Source organism: Amblyraja radiata, chromosome 9 (assembly GCF_010909765.2).
Source record: "Amblyraja radiata isolate CabotCenter1 chromosome 9, sAmbRad1.1.pri, whole genome shotgun sequence".
Lineage (NCBI taxonomy): Eukaryota > Metazoa > Chordata > Chondrichthyes > Rajiformes > Rajidae > Amblyraja > Amblyraja radiata.
In genome coordinates this window covers 19,200,574-19,216,748 of record NC_045964.1, presented here as the reverse complement: position 1 = coordinate 19,216,748, position 16,175 = coordinate 19,200,574, and the positions used below count along the sequence as shown (strand labels likewise).

The window sequence follows — 16,175 nt, the reverse complement described above, 5'->3', positions numbered from 1 at the left end:
GTAAGGCCAGGACAGTGCATATCTCATTTCCTTTTTGGTTTAAGCTTTAGTCTAGAGATACAGCATGGAATCAGGCCCTTCAGCCCATCGAGTCCGCACCGACCAGCGATCCCCGCACATTAACACTATACTACACGTACTAGGGACAATTTACACTTACACCAAGCCAATTAACCTACATATCTGTATGTCTTTGGAGTGTGGGAGGAAACCGATGATCTCGGAGAAAACCCACGTGGTCACGGGGAGAACGTACAAACTCCGTACACACAGCACCCATAGTCGGGATCGAACCCAGGTCTCCGGCACCACAAGCGCTGTAAGGCAGCAACTCTATCGCTATGCCACCGTGGATCTTAATGCTTTTAATGAGGAGGAAATATTGCATTGGTCCTGCTACTGATACATATAGTTTGGCTGATGATTACTGCTATAGTAATGTTGGTTACAGTTCTCCGGGTGATAGATTATAAACATAGGTTGCACTTTCAGTATATTCATTTCTTTTTATCCCTTTTGTTTTCTCCCTCTCCCTGTTCCACTCCCTCCCCCACTCCCTCTCCCTCTCCCTCTCCCTCTCACTCTCACTCTCTCTCTCTCTGTCTATCTTTCTCCCTCTCTGAAAGTGCCTCGTCATTGCTCAGAATCTGTTCTGAATTGCATTCAGGGCTGTGTCTGCGAGTATTCTGTATGCAGGGGAGAATATGCCCCATGTCCATAATATTCCAGGGAGCATAAGAACAATCCATATCCGAAGTGCTTGTGCTTGGCATAAATTCTGACAGCATTTCTTCAGTCATGTCCAGTCAAAGTAACTTGGATTTTTGTTTTGTAGTGTTGCTGTGGCAAGATCGAAAGATGTGCCTGCATTTGGACCACCCATTCCCAGTGGAGTCATCTTCCCCAAGTCGACAGTCTTCCGGGACTTCTTGCTAGCAAAAGTGATCAATGCAGAAAATGCAGCTCACAAGTCCGAAAAGTTCCGTGCCATGGCGACAAGGACAAGGCAGGAGTATTTAAAAGACCTGGCAGAGCACAGTTGCACTAACACACCCATTGATCCTTCTGGAAAATTTCCTTTTATTTCTTTGGCTACAAAAAAGAAAGAGAAATCAAAGCCTTACCCCAATGCGGAAATGTACAGTTTAGGAGCCATTGTATGGAATGTCCACGCGGAGGACTACAGCTGTGCTGCTGAGATTGACTGTTTGCTGGGTATCTCAAATGAGTTTGTGGTACTTATTGAAGAGAGCTCCAAGCAGGTGGTGTTTAATTGTTCCTGCAGGGATATTATAGGCTGGACTTCAAATCTCACAACCATTAAAATCTTCTATGAACGTGGAGAGTGCATTTTTGTCAGGACTTTTAATAATAACGTCGAAGAAATTAAGGAGATAGTCAGAAGACTGGAGGTAAATCAAAGTTTTATTACTTCTAAAGCCATTAATTCAGTGTTTGTTTTCATTATTAGAAATCCTGTATCTAAATCTGCATTGTTTGACTGGTTTGAATTAGAGCTTAAATCTGATGGAAACAATATGTGCCCGATTTAACAAAGCGAAAACCACAATTATTGTTGTCTTCATTATTGCCAGTAAAAAATATTGTTTAACCACAAGTTAAGAAGCAGAGCGCAGAGCCTAAAAATGCCATTCTATGAGACTGTCCCAAGCCAAGCTTTGAGCTGAGGCAAAGTACAGCAGTCGGATTAGTTGGGGTGAATCTCTCACCACACCACTACCCGTAACAACCAGTACTTAACAGAAACTCAACATCTCGACATTACTATGCCCCTGAGTGGGAATATCAAGCTTCCAGTTCCCTAGGCATCAGTCATGAACTGCCTGGCTTGAGATGTTGATCTCGCCAACTACTCTGCCTCTTCACACTTAGAGAGCCAGGAGAGTTGGAGACCTGCAAATTGAAACCTGAACCATTGGTAGCCAAATAACTTGAAATTTGCTGCTCCAAATGATGAAAGGTAATGTGATGAATTAAGAGCAGAATTATCAAGGATAAAGATCGCACATGATTTACATCTTTAAAATGTTTGATATTGACTGTCAGATAGATTTGCTGAGTAGTTGACCATGAAAAGGTATGTTGCTTGTGGCACCGCTTTTAATCCACTGATCAGATTATCCCTTTTGTCAGTGATGTTCACTCCCATTCAGTCAAACTGCTGACAACAGACTTCTGAATTAATTTTGCCACGCAAATTATGAAGTGGGGGGGGGGGGGGTGGAAGCACATTTGGTCGTAGGAGTAGGTGTTGTGAGTTTATTTAAGGTTGACAAGCAATATGAGCATAGTCAATTCTTGGGCCATTCTTAGTCAAAAATATGAAAAATTGTGGAATACCTCTTCTAATTCTGAAAACATTACAGGTATATTGCCTTTTGTGCTGTATATATGATTCATATTTTTTTTCGAAGTTTATCCAGTGAAATGTTTATGTTATGCTGACAATGTTTGTTTAGGGTCAGGGTCAAATATGACTGGTCACGTGTGTGACCTCACACGGAAGCATTTTTTTCATAACAGTTTTATCTTACAAACTCTGTACATTTAAAAAAAGCTAGAATGTTCATATCTTTAGCAGACATGCATTATAGTTCTGTAGGTAGGAAAATAGCAATGAATAAGATTAATCTTTTACAATAATTTTTTAATGTTTTGCTTTATGTGATGCCATCTGGTCACGTGTGTGATATTTTGGTTCACTTTCCAAAGAATGGCCCACTTGTGGTCTTCACTGCTGCCACCGAGGCCAGAGAATAATAATAATATAATAATAATAATATCTTTTATTGTCATTGCACGTCAGTGCAACGAGATTTAGTATGCAGCTCCAACCGATGAAAAAGAAAAGTAAAATAAATAAATAAGCTGTGTGTCGTGACCATCCGAGGGAGACAGTCCAGGGGGGGTGGGGGGCACTCAGCAGGGCCGGTTCAGAGCCGCTATAGCTCTTGGAATAAAGCTGTTTCTGAGTCTGGAAAGTGTGGAAGTGTTATTAGAAGTGTTTCAATGCTGTGAAAGTGATTTTTTTTTAGCTGTCATCCCACATGAGTGAAAGCAAGAACAATGAATAGCGAGTAGATGACCCATAGGCTTATATCATAAAAGCTGGTGATCTACCTTTCAGACGATCCAGCCACAGTCTTTGCTTTGGATATTCAAAGAACAAGAGTCAAAGTCAGAAGGACTAAAACCAGACTTAAATATCTATTTTTCTTCTCATGTTGTAAACACTTTAAAATTGTATTACAATCCTTCTGGTAAATGTTTAACTTGGTTATGAAATATTGGTGCTAAGTAATATATTTTGCAGGACAGATATTCATTATATAAATTCTCATTTTTATTTTAGGTATAGGATGACTGAAAACCTGTATATCTATAAAAGAAATACATGCATTTATATTGCAACTTCCATAACCTCTGTCGCCCGACATGCTTTACAACTAACAAAATATGTTTTAGAATGTAGTCAATGTTTTATCATAGTGATGTGCTTGTGAAATTTGCCCAAATGTCAAAACGGAGCAGTTTCATGCTGAAATGTATTCCCGATGAAGCAATGACTTGAGGCATCTTTTCAACTGCATCTTTACGAAGTGCGTTCTGAAATTATTTACTCAAAATCAAATGGACTGTGCAAGCCTTCAATTTTTCATAAATGTCATTTACATCCTCCACCTTTTCTTTCATTCGTTAAATTAGATCATCCAGGTCTTTTGGTGGAAAAGATTTCTGTAGTAGAGCTAAGACCGAAAGGTCTGAATGACAAATAAAGGATTCAATTCAATTCAATTCAATAAAAGGACTTGATGTTTTAATCCCTGTAGTGTCGGCACTCTTGAAATTGGCAGTGAGATTAGAGTGGTGAAAGGTAGAGTAGGTACGTCATTAGGGTCATCAGATGGGCAGCCTCCTTCTTTGACGTTTCATTGATAAGCCCACAACGTCTCTGGACGGCTCAACGGTGATACCTGGCGTCCCAGGTACACCCCCCTCAATTCCATACCCTCCTGTCTTCATCTTGCAGCCCAATTGTTGTCTTTCTGTTTAATCCGAAGCCAATTGCTGCTTTTTTCTGCTGAATTTGACAATGAGTTGATTGTTTGTGGATGGAACGACCCCTCGCCCCTATTTTCTTTAATAGACTGGTCGTAGATGTAGCAACTAATTCCCCGCATCCCACTTCTACAGGGAAAATCTTGATCTTCCAGCTATTCTGAGCATCTTCAGTTGCCAGTTCAGAGTACTTGGTCTTTTTCCTCTCATAAGCTTCTTCAACACCATCTTCCCATGGTACGGTCAATTCCACAACATATGCCAACTTGGCTGTTGTGGAGCACAGGATCATGTCTGGCTGGAGTGTTGTAGCCACAATGTCTGGGGGAAACACACGCTTTTTTTCCAAGCCCACGTCCATTTTCCAATCTCGAGCAGGCTTCAGAATGCTTGCATCCTTTGATGTTATCTGGTGCTCTGGAGGTTGGCCTGCTGTTACAAATGTTGTGGTGGACATTCCTGCCGATGTTTGTGGGGAAGCATTTGTGGTCGTTTGCCTCTGTTCCAGGATTGATGCCAGTTGTCTGAGAACTTGGTTATGCCGCCAAGTGTAACGCCTTTGGCCGAGGCTCATAGTGCATCCTGTTAAAATGTGCCTTAGTGATGCAGGTGCTTGGCAAAGGGAGCAAGGAGGGTCTTCTCCAAACAACTGCTTCAGGTTCTGGGGTGAGGGTAGAACGTCATAAGTGGCTCTGATGCCAAAACATTCCAGCCGAGATCCCTCCATCTGCCAGATGTCACGCCAGCTGAGTTTCCTCTTTTCAAGGTTCTCTCAGTACGTACATTGGTCCTGCTTAGCCATTAAGACCACCTTGACGTGTCGCTCTGCCGCCTCCTGCCTTCTCACCTCCTCCACCACGAGCGTCACTTCTGCACTGATGTTCCCTTATGCCATTGAGGAGCTTTTGGGATGAGTCCGAGCCTGGCTCTCCCGTGTTGGACTTGGCCAACCTCATCCCTGAAATGAAGAGCAGACTTAGCACTGTGAATGGCTTCAGATGGAGTCCACTACTTCCCCATTTCCACACGGGGGGCCGCTGTTCGAATAACAGTATCTTCAGATTCAGTGAGGGTCATGACCAACCTGGCTTTAGTGCATTTGAACTCTTCCACAAGACCTGCAAAGGGTAATTCCAATTTGCCACTCCCGTACAGTCCGGCAGGAGTTAAGCATCGTGGAAGTCCAAGCTACTGCTTCACGTGTGTGCTGATCATTCTTTCCAGCTTTTCCACTTTGTTGATGGGGATTTCTCATAAATTCATCAGGGACGGAAGAAATGCTTGAAAATCTCCAACCCAGGGCCCCGCATTGACCAGATTCTGTCATGGGGAAGGTCAAACCTGTCGAATGAAACTCAGCGGCCGGAAGAAACCCACAGTCTACAGAGCATCAGCACCCTACGGGATGTGGAGGAAGTATCAGGCAACAGTCCAAGACACAACCAGGCACTTCGTAAAGTGGAGAACATGCAAGGACGTACGCTGTTGGTGAAATGGCCAATTTCCCGCAAGGAGCGGGAAACCATCAATGCAGATGTGAGCCTAATCTTAGGTGGAATCAAGGGATCAGCAGAAAATATGTTGGAGAAGATGGGTGATCTAGTCTACAGCTATGGAAAGGAGAAATTTGGAGGGAAGGAACAACTCAGCAGGAAAGATAGGCCTCCTCCCCCCAAGTCCCGTCGTCTCCAGGAAATCCAAGGACTTGTTAAAGAAAGAAGAGGCCTGAGGCCTTATGGAAACAAGCAACAGCAGAAGAAAGGGAGGGCATCAACCTCCTTCAAAAGGACCTAAAACAGAGGCTCTCGAAGCTGTGCAGAGCGGAGAATTTAAGGAAGACGCAAAAAGAAAGAAAACGCTAGACCAGACTTCTAGAAGGATCCATTTAAGTTTGTGAAACGCATTTTCACAAAAGAGAAAAGCCAGTCCCTGAAAGCGTCAAAAAAAGAGGTTGAAGGACACATTGGAACCATCCACACTGATGAGCTAATAGATGAACCTATACTTGGCACCGCTGACATCCCACCAATCTCACCTCCACAACATCAATTTGACATCAGCCCTCCCGAGCTGAGTGAGGTGAAAGAGGTAGTGAAGAAGGCAAGAACGGCCTCTGCACCAGGCCCTAATGGTGTTGCATATTGTGTCTACAAGAATGCCCCGGATGTTCTGAAATTCCTCTGGAGAAAATGAGGGTTGCGTGGGAAAAACAAATTATCCCCAAAGCCTGGCGAAAGCGTGCTGATCCCGAAAGAAAAGAAATTGTCCACCATCGAACAGTTTCAGCAAATAAACCTTCTTAACATGGAAGGCAAGATCGTTTTCAGTGTGTTGCCGAAAAGACTTAAAAAGTACCTGAAACAAAATCTTTTCATTGATATGTCAATCCAAAAGGCTGGCAAAGCAGCTTCTCAATAGACAATAGGTGTAAGAGTAGGCCATTCAGCCTTTCGAGCCAGCACCGCCATTCAATGTGATCATGGCTGATCATCCCCAATCAGTACCCCGTTCCTGCGTTCTCCCCATATCCCCTGACTCCGCTATCTTTAAGAGCCCTATCTAATTCTCTCTTGAAAGTATCCAGAGAACTGGCCTCCACCCGCCCTCTGAGGCAGAGAATTCCATAGACTCACAACTCTTTGTGTGAAAACGTGTTTCCTCATCTCCATTCTAAATGGCTTGCCCTTTATTCTTAAACAGTGGGCCCTGGTTCTGGTCCCCCAACATCGGGAACATGTTTCCTGCCTCTAGCGTGTCCAAAGCCTTAATAATCTTATATGTTTCAATAAGATCCCCTCATCCTTCTAAACTCAGGATGCCTTGAACATACCAGTGTCATATGGTATCAAATCCAGACGGCTAAGAAAGAACGAAAAAATCTGCATGACTTGTTCCTCGACCTGGCCAACGCCTATGGATTAGTTCCGCATTCACTGTGGACTGCTTTTGAATTTTTTCAGGTGCCTGCAACAATAACAGATCTGGTGAAAAAACTACTTCCAGGATCTGCAATTTTGTCTCACAACATCAGACTTTATCACAGCTTGGCAACCACTGGAAGTAGTCATCATGGTGGGGTGCACATCTCCCCATTGACCTTCACTATGGCCATGGAGCTCATTATCAGAGCATCAAAATGGGTTGTGGGAGGAAAACAGTTACAATGTAGTTAGCGGTTACCACCTACATGAGCCTATATGGACGATATAACAACACTAACGACAACTGTCCCCTGTACTAAGAGACTTTTGAAAAACTTCATCAAAACATCACATTGGCAAGGATGAAGATTAAACTCAGCAAGTGCAGAAGTATCTCCATTGTCAAAGGTCAAGTCAAGGATCAGAGATTTCATATTGACGGAATACCTGTTCCAACTGTTTCAGAAATACCAGTGAAGAGCTTGGGCCGATGGTATGATGCAAAGCGCAAGGACAACGAGCAGTTTGAACAACTCAAAAAGGATACTATCACACACATCGCTCGCATCAACAAAACCTTGCTACCAGGAAAACTCAAGCTGTGGTGCTTCTAGTTTGGCATAATACCAAGACTCATGTGGCCTTTAACTGTGTATAAAATTATATACATTCATTATATAAATTCTCATTGTTATTTTAGGTATAGGATGACTTAAAATCTGTTTATGAAACAAATACATGCATTTATATTGCAACTTCCATAACCTCTGTCGCCCAACATGCTTTACAGCTAACAAAAGATGTTTTAGAATGTTGTCAATGGTATATCATAGTGATGTGCTTGTGCAATTTGCTCAAATGTCAAAACTGGGCAGTTTCATGCTGAAATTTATTCCCAATGGAGCAATGACTTGAGGCATCTTTTCAACTGCATCTTTACGAAGTGCGTTCTGAAATTATTTTGTTGAAATCAAATGGGCTCTGCAAGCCTTCAATTTTTCATAAATCAATCCTATTTCATTCACATCCTACACTTTTTCTTTCGTTCTTTAAATTAGATCATCCAGGTCTTTTGGTGGAAAAGATTTCTGGATTCCATTCTTACCCATTGTCACCTTGTGCTCCCTGATAATGGGACCATTGCAAACAATTGCTTTTTGCTAGCTTATGATTCTTGGAAGAACAAATAATGGTGCTTTGCTATTTCACTCTCAAGGAAAGTTCTATTATCAGTTAAGATTTGTCCTGCTGCCATTTGCAACTAACATTCAACCAGTAACTGTTGTGCCAGATATAACACAGGCTATTGTTTATTGCACAAGAATAAATTATATATTTTGTCTTTACTTGTACAGGCGCCGGGCGTTTTATGCAGGTTTATGTTCCCGGAAAGCGGTGCAGAATTTAGAAACGCATTTATTAAGCATATACATTTAAACATGTGTAAATTTTTTTGCGTTATTTCAAATATACAAATAATATTTCAAATATAATTGTTTAAATTAGCTTCTGGTATTAATTTTAAAAGCACGTTATTTGAAAAACACAAATCAAACATGCGCAAAATGTGAGGTGTCTGTACTTAATAGGCTTCTTATAATCATTTTGACTTAAACTGAGTAATGCATTAGAGGCCTTTTTTTTAATTGGTTTATTTTGGTGCTAAAGTATCACAGAAGTGTTTCTTTCTTTGGTAAAGCCATGACCAAGTGCTTGTCGGTGAGTAGATTTTAACTCTTGAGCACAACGGATATTTGTTTAATTTCCCCTCTGTACAAACACCATTGTCATTGTTCATCCATATATCCACAGTCTTCCCTTTTACAATCTTTAGTGGCATGCAATATTGCCAAAGCTACCTCTGAGAGAATTCCCTTCTTCTCTTGTTTCAGGATAACTTTTCCCCTCAAAATCTGCTGTCGAGTAAAGATAATTAAAACCACGTCTGAGACGATTCTGACCAAATTTCAAGGAAAACCTCATCAGTTAATTAAATCTCTTAATTGTAGCTTCCAGCCTTTAATGCCTCTCAATCTAGTCACCTCTGAGCTGTTCATATAGATGTTGCTTTCCTTCATTGGTCCTAAATTTCAACTACCGGTAAATCTTTCCTCTAGCTTGCTCCATCTTGATTTGACCCCTTGGAGTTGCATCACCTTCTGGTCCTAACTCATTGTTTCCATAATTTTGAAACGTGTGGAATGTCCAATGGAATGTGTTCATTATTTCACAGTTGGTCCCAATCAGATTTTGTTTTTTGAAATCTCTGAGTGGTAGAAGAATCAGAGGGGGTTCATTAGACACGTGAGAGAGATTGCGTTGCATGAAAGTAGACCGAGGAATGGAATTGATACCATTAATCTGGGGGCTGGCATAGAATGGGCTAAATAATTGCCTCAAACATTTTAAGGAAAATTGTCATTTAAAAAATGGGATAGAACACTCCCTATCCCATCTTTATAACATGAATGGTTCATGAATTATTGCAGGCTAGTTACTGGTCTTTATCCTCTGGCTGCTGTTGTAATTATTTCTTGACTTTGGTGATCTAAATCTTTAGTCATCAGGGAGTAATCCAGCTAATGCTGAGGAATTTTAGGATTTGTTAAAAGACTTCTGCTGAAACAAGTTGTTTCCAGATATGGATCACTTGGTGGGCCTTCCTCTTGAAATTGAGCATGACTGAGAAAACAAAAAAAAGAGGCCATGCGCATTTGCCGTAAGGAAGAAAGCAGAAGAGGATGGGTGGCCGCACAGTAAGGGCTACATTCACCAAGGCCCTTTAGGGAGCAATTTATTTAACCTAATTTCAGCGAGGGGAAATGCTTGAGGACAGATCTGTTTCTGTGCGATTTCCCACACTTGTTGCCATCATGACTTATCTCTCCCCTTTAAAGGATGCAGCTTGCTTTTCAGTCCTGCAAACATTTTGAGGTATGTTGATGAATGCTGCCAAAAATACAGAGCAAGTGGCACTAGATTCAGGCAATGTCAGGCACCCAATAACCGTACAAATCAAGACATAGGGGCATGTTAAAATTGCACTTTGATGTTCCTACTTATTTACTCGTGTGAGACTACTTAACAAAATGCCCTGTAAAATATGTTTCAGCTCTGCCTAATTTATGTCTGCATATGCACAATCAATCTCTCGTTGCTTTTTGATGTGTTTCTTTTAAACACGTTTTGTATTTTTCCAGGTGGTACGTTTTTACTAATTATTTAATTAACAAGCGAGGCTTCCTGTCTAAAGATTAAGCTTGAATTAATTACATGTTATACATTGCATCAGTAAAATATTGATTCATGAGGATTTGAATGTCAGTCATGACACATCACTCCAGAAAATAAATTAAATGCTTTGAGAGCTTTTATTTTTTCTTCTTCACTTTCATCCATCCTTTTTTTCTTTGTTCCCAGTGAGAGATCTGATTATCAGTTGGATTACTTAGCCATAGTTTGAGAGTTTTCGTGACAACCATTTTGTCTGGAATAAATATTTGTTTTATTCTTTGTTGATTTTGTCAACATTTTGAACAGTGGCATCTAAGCACAGCAGCAGTCATCTTGGGAGCAAGTCTGTGAATGCTTTACCATGTATAAATAAAGCAAGTAAATGCTGATTCACTCATTGTACCTCAAAAGCATGAAGTCTTTGTGACCTACTGGGTTCCATAGACTCCTGTATCATAGGCTATTTCGAGCATTTATCTTGTCTTTTCCTGCCTTCATTTAGTGTTCTGACAGATTTCCCAACATGCCATAACGTTAAGATGTATCAAAACTATCTTCTAACCTGCACCATCTCATATCCACCAAGGTGTCTTCACTAATATATGTTGACACCCAGATGCTTAATATCTAACATTTACACTTTCCATTATTGTGTTAATGTTTTCATTATCACATCACACCCTATCTCTGTAACTCCTCTGGTCTGCATTCCTCTAGCTTTGACAAGTCTCAAAGTCAAAGTCAATATTATTCATCACATGCACCCGAAGGTGCAGTGAAATGGATTTGCCAGCAGCGATACGCTTAAAAAGAACAGACAACACACAATAGAATTTAACACAAACATCCACCACAGCATTCCTCACTGTGGTGGAAGGCAACAAAGTTCAGTCAGTCCTCTTCCTTTATTCATCCGTGGTCGGGGCCATGAACCCTCCGTAGTCGTCGCTACGGACGGCCAGATGTACCGGCCCTCTCGTCGGGATAATCAAACCTCCGACGTCGGGGCGGTCAAACACACTTGGAGTGCCCGAATCGGCACTTTCCTACCGGAGACCGCGGCTTCAGGATGTTATAGGCCGGCGGTCGGAGCTCTTCTCCGGCAATCCCCGGCAAGGGATCCCAGGCTGCGGATGGTGAGTCCACGCCACGCCCGCAGCTACAAGCTCCGTAGACCACAGCCCCGTGATGCCAAAGTCACCAGGCCAGCGATCGGAGCACTCCTTTCTGGTGACCCCCGGCAAGGGTTCGCCCGCTCCGCGATGGAAAAGTCCACACTGCACCCGCTGCTAAAGCTCTTGGGCCCGACTCTGGGAAAGGCAGCTCCAATTCATGATGTTAGGCCGCGCGGGAGGCGACCTAAAGCAGTTGCCCCCTTTCCCCCCCCCACCCCCCACACAAGACACACCAAGAGACACCTAAACTAACATATAGCCACACCAAATAAAGTCGAAATAACGAGCACACTGCTGGCAGGGCAGCCGACACGCAGCCCCCCCCCCCCCCCCCCCCCCCCCCCCCAGTCAATTTTCCTCTCCCAACCCACGATGAGTCAAGGCCATGAGCTCTGGAATTCCTACCCATGAACACTTCTGCCATTCATCCAACTGCCGACTTCCTTCAAGCCTGACTGCCTCAACTAGCTTATTCTCGTGATTAGAGGCTACTTTCTTAAAATAGTTTTTGAATTATGCCTCTGTGAATGCCTTGTGGTATTCCTTTAAAATTATTATCTTTAACAGTGCTAAACTAACGAAAATCATTGTTGACCTGACCAGTTTCCTTTCAATTCAAGCCATTTCCTTAAAGATTGAGGATGGCAAGATTTGTTCTCCTTCAATATCAAGGAATATCATGATCATTCTGTGGTCTGTAAAACTGCATAACATGTTAATAGCAGGAGAACCGTGAGATGGAAAGTGGGATAGGTAACAACTTGTTCCCACAATCTCCATTTCTGAAAATTTCTCTCTCAATCCATTCATCTTTTTCACATTTCCTTATGATCTAGAAGCCATATGGTCCATCATATCTGTACTAGCTTGAAAATCATTTCCCCACTTATTTTCCTGAAACTTGTTTTTCTCCATCAACTATTCTATGGCTTTCCTGCTGCCCATCTACACTACAGATAATTCACGACAGCCCATCAACCTATCAGCACATCTTTGGGATGTGGGAGGAAATTGGACCATCAGTATTACCAAACATCACCTGAGATCAGAATTGAACATGGGTTTCTGGAGACATGTGGCAGCACCTTTAACTGCCGTGCCACACAGTTCTGGCTATCCTTAGCTTTAGACATTTTGATCCTTGCGTTTACTTGCCTCTTCCAACTTCTCTTATTTGCATCTCAATGTCAGTTCCCATGTATGTTACTGCCTGTGGAAAAAGCAACGTGTGTGCTGACAGTTGAGATTATAACTATTTATACACACAGGCTTACATTCTGTATTTCCTCAAACGCTCATAACGTTGACTTTTTCTACTTTTCAGGTGACCACAAAGGGATGCGACACAGTTGAGATGACATTAAGGAGAAATGCGCTCGGCCAGCTTGGTTTTCATGTCAACTATGAAGGGATTGTGGCCGACGTTGAACCCTATGGGTACGCCTGGCAAGCAGGGCTGCGGCAGGGGAGCCGACTAGTGGAGATCTGCAAAGTTGCTGTGGCTACTCTAACCCATGAACAAATGATTGATCTGTTGCGAACATCTGTAACTGTTAAAGTTATCATCATTCCACCCCATGAAGATAGCACTCCTCGCAGGTATGTTTGGTGAGGCCAGCCTGCCACTCTAATCAGATTAATCACTGCACTTTGCAGAGTTCAACTGGTCAGCAGCTAATCATTCATTGTGATCGATGCTCTGTTATAACATTTGATTCGCACATTTTGTTAATAAGGATGTTCCCATTGCCAACCCATTTCCCATTACAAGAGAAAGGAACAGAATGAAAGCTTGGCTGGGTATATGAGAGGATGAATGGATTTCTGTTATGATCATGGCATATTATTACAAAATATAATTTAATAAGTACAAACCATATCACACCAACATTTATGTTTGAATGCTGATTTTCCCAATACTAATTTATTGGTACAAATCTTCAGATTGCATGATTTTCTTTTGCTGAGTTGCATGTCTTGATGAGAGATTTGGGATGGCATAGTGGTTATTCTAGTAAAGCTGCTGCCTCACAGCTCCAGTGACCCAGGTACTCCCGGTTGGTAAGTCAATTGATCATTATAAGTTGCCCCCAATGTGGGGGTAAGTGACAGAATCTGGAGGTAGTTAAGAGAAATGCGAGGATTAGTGTAAATGGATGCTTGATGGTTCATGTGGACTTGATAGGTCAAAGGGCTTGTTTTTGTGCTGATTGACTTTGACTTTATTGACATTATTCTTAACATTGTTGTTCTTGCCACCTCAGAGACTATGTGCTTTCCAATCTTTGGAAAAAAATTTCAGTCTGGTTTCTCAGTCTGGACAGCTAAATTACAATAGTTAATGGGATTATATTAGGACACTGTCTGGAAGCATATGTGTCTTTTTACAATACTTTTTACAAAAATGTGACAAATGGAGTCAAATTTCAAAATTCCTCCAAAAAAGTTGACAAGCACTTCATTGGGTTCATGACTAACATCGTATCAACAACAAATATAAGGAAAGATAGCATATTGATGGCAAGTTTCTGAAAATGGAATCAGAATACACAAATACATTTTGTGTAACGGTTGATGTGTAACGGTTTTTGTAAGTAAAATGTCTCCGTAACGGTTGTTGCGGAGCTTCTGGAAGTTGACACGAAGGAATGAAGTTGGTGACTTGGTCTGTACGAAAGGTAAACATGGGACAAAGTGTTGTCAAATTGAAGATTAGTTCAGTTTCTTAGTTTTGATGACCGATTTATGTCCAAATTTTTTTTTAAATTGATTTAAAAAAGTCGGAAAATATATCGTAAACAGTCGTTACGTTTTTGACACCACGATGTTTTTGATATATTAATTTTAAAAATAATTAACTCACCCAAAGATCGCTACTACCATAGGATACCTTGTTGGGTGTTTCAAAAGCATTAGCAGTTTGAAGCCTCTGTGGTTTTACTTCCGGACGTACTGACCCCGATAACCGTTGTTGTGACAATGGACACCAAGCACAATCACCGTTACGGGATCTTTACTGTACTGTATTATCTTTATGTCACTGTATTTTTCTCCTAGTATAGATGAAGATATTTCCCTAGATCATTACCAAAACATATATGTATGAGGGGCCATATGAAGTTTATTTATGAATTAAATATTCATGACTAAATGGGGCAGAGTTGTTAATGTCACACTTTTGGTGTCCAAAATGGTGGGAAAACGAAAATTTGTTTGTTATGAAAAAAGTTTTTGACTTTCGGTCTTGAAGCTATCTAATTTATATCTGCTATTTATAAGGTTTCACATGATGGGTAGATTTTTGTTAAGAACAGTGTATTGGTGTATAAAAGTGAATAGTAATTTTGTTTGTCAAAAACTCTCCAGTATTGTAAAAAGACACATATGGGATTAGTATAGATGGGTACATGATGATGATTAGCCCTAACATGATGGGCCATATGTTGTATGACTCTCTGAATGGTTTGTACCTTGGAAGCAGCAGGATTGCTACCCTTTAATTTAATCCGATGCTGAAAACATGCCACCTGCATCATCAGTTGATTTGCCATTGTCTGAAAGTTGACTAATTAGTTTGTCTTCTTTGGACAACAGCTCGCACATTCTTCTGCTTTCCAGTTGAGAAAGGTACAAAGTCCTGAAAAATCTCAATCTGGAATCTCTTAAAGGCTACCTGTACAGATGCACTCGTTAACAGGGACATACCCAAGTTATAGCTAGATCAGTTAGAAATTGGCAAGTATGATGTTGTGGGAATTACAGAGACATGGCTGCAAGAGGGCCAGGGCTGGGAACTGAATATTCAAATACAGACAGGTAGGCAGAGGGGGTGGGGTTGCTCTGTTGGTGAGGAATGAAATTCAGTCCCTTGCAAGGGGTGACATTGAAACAGGAGATGTGGAGTCAGTATGGATAGAACTAAGGAATTGTAAGGGTAAAAATACCCTAATGGGACTAATCTATAGGCCCCCAAACAGTAGCCTGGACATAGGGTGCAAATTGAATCAGGAGTTAAAATTGGCATGTAGCAAAAGTAATGCTGTGGTTGTTATGGGAGATTTCAACATGCAGGTAGACTGAGAAAATCAGGTTGGTACTGGACCCCAAGAAAGGGACTTTGTAGAGGGCCTTTGTGATGGATTCTTAGAACAGCTTGTATTGGAGTCTAACAGGGAGAAGGTAATTCTGGATTTAGTGTTATGTATTGAATCGGATTTGATAAAGGACCTCGAGGTTAATGAGCCATTAGGAGGTAGTGACCATAACATGGTCAGGTTTCATCTACAATTGGAGAGGGAGAAGGGTAGATCGGAGGTGTCAGTGTTACAGTTGAATAATGGGGACTATGGGGCCATGAGGGAGGAGCTGGCCAAAGTTGACTGGAAAGATACTCTAGCAGGGATGACAGTGGAACAACAATGGCAGGTATTTCTATGAATAATACAGAAGGTGCAGGATCAGTTCATTCCTAGGAGGAAGATAGATTCCAAGGGGAGTAAGGGGCGACCGTGGCTGACAAGGGACGTCAGGGACAGTATAAAAATAAAAGAGAAGTACAACGTAGCAAAGATGAGCAGGAAGGAAGAGGATTGGGTAATGTTTAAAGAGCAACAGAAGATAACTGGAAAGACAATACGGGGAGAAAAGATGAGGTACGAAGGTAAGCTAGCCAAGAATATAAAGGAGGATAGTAAAAGCTTCTTTAAGTATGTGAAGCGGATAAAATTTGGTAAGACCAAAGTTGGACCCTTGAAGACCGAAAAAG

At 41.6% G+C, this 16,175-nt stretch overlaps 1 protein-coding gene across 7 annotated transcripts in view; it reads left to right on the top strand.

Annotated features, from left to right (window-relative positions):
* The window catches only part of sipa1l1 (signal induced proliferation associated 1 like 1), a 358,473-nt gene that overhangs the window by 263,331 nt on the left and 78,967 nt on the right, over positions 1-16,175 (top strand). For all 7 annotated transcript variants that reach the window (XM_033026817.1, XM_033026813.1, XM_033026811.1 and 4 more), the window contains 2 exons: positions 836-1,412; positions 12,735-13,009. In XM_033026817.1, the coding sequence (XP_032882708.1) occupies positions 836-1,412; positions 12,735-13,009 (852 nt within the window). The remainder of the gene's footprint in view (positions 1-835; positions 1,413-12,734; positions 13,010-16,175) is intronic.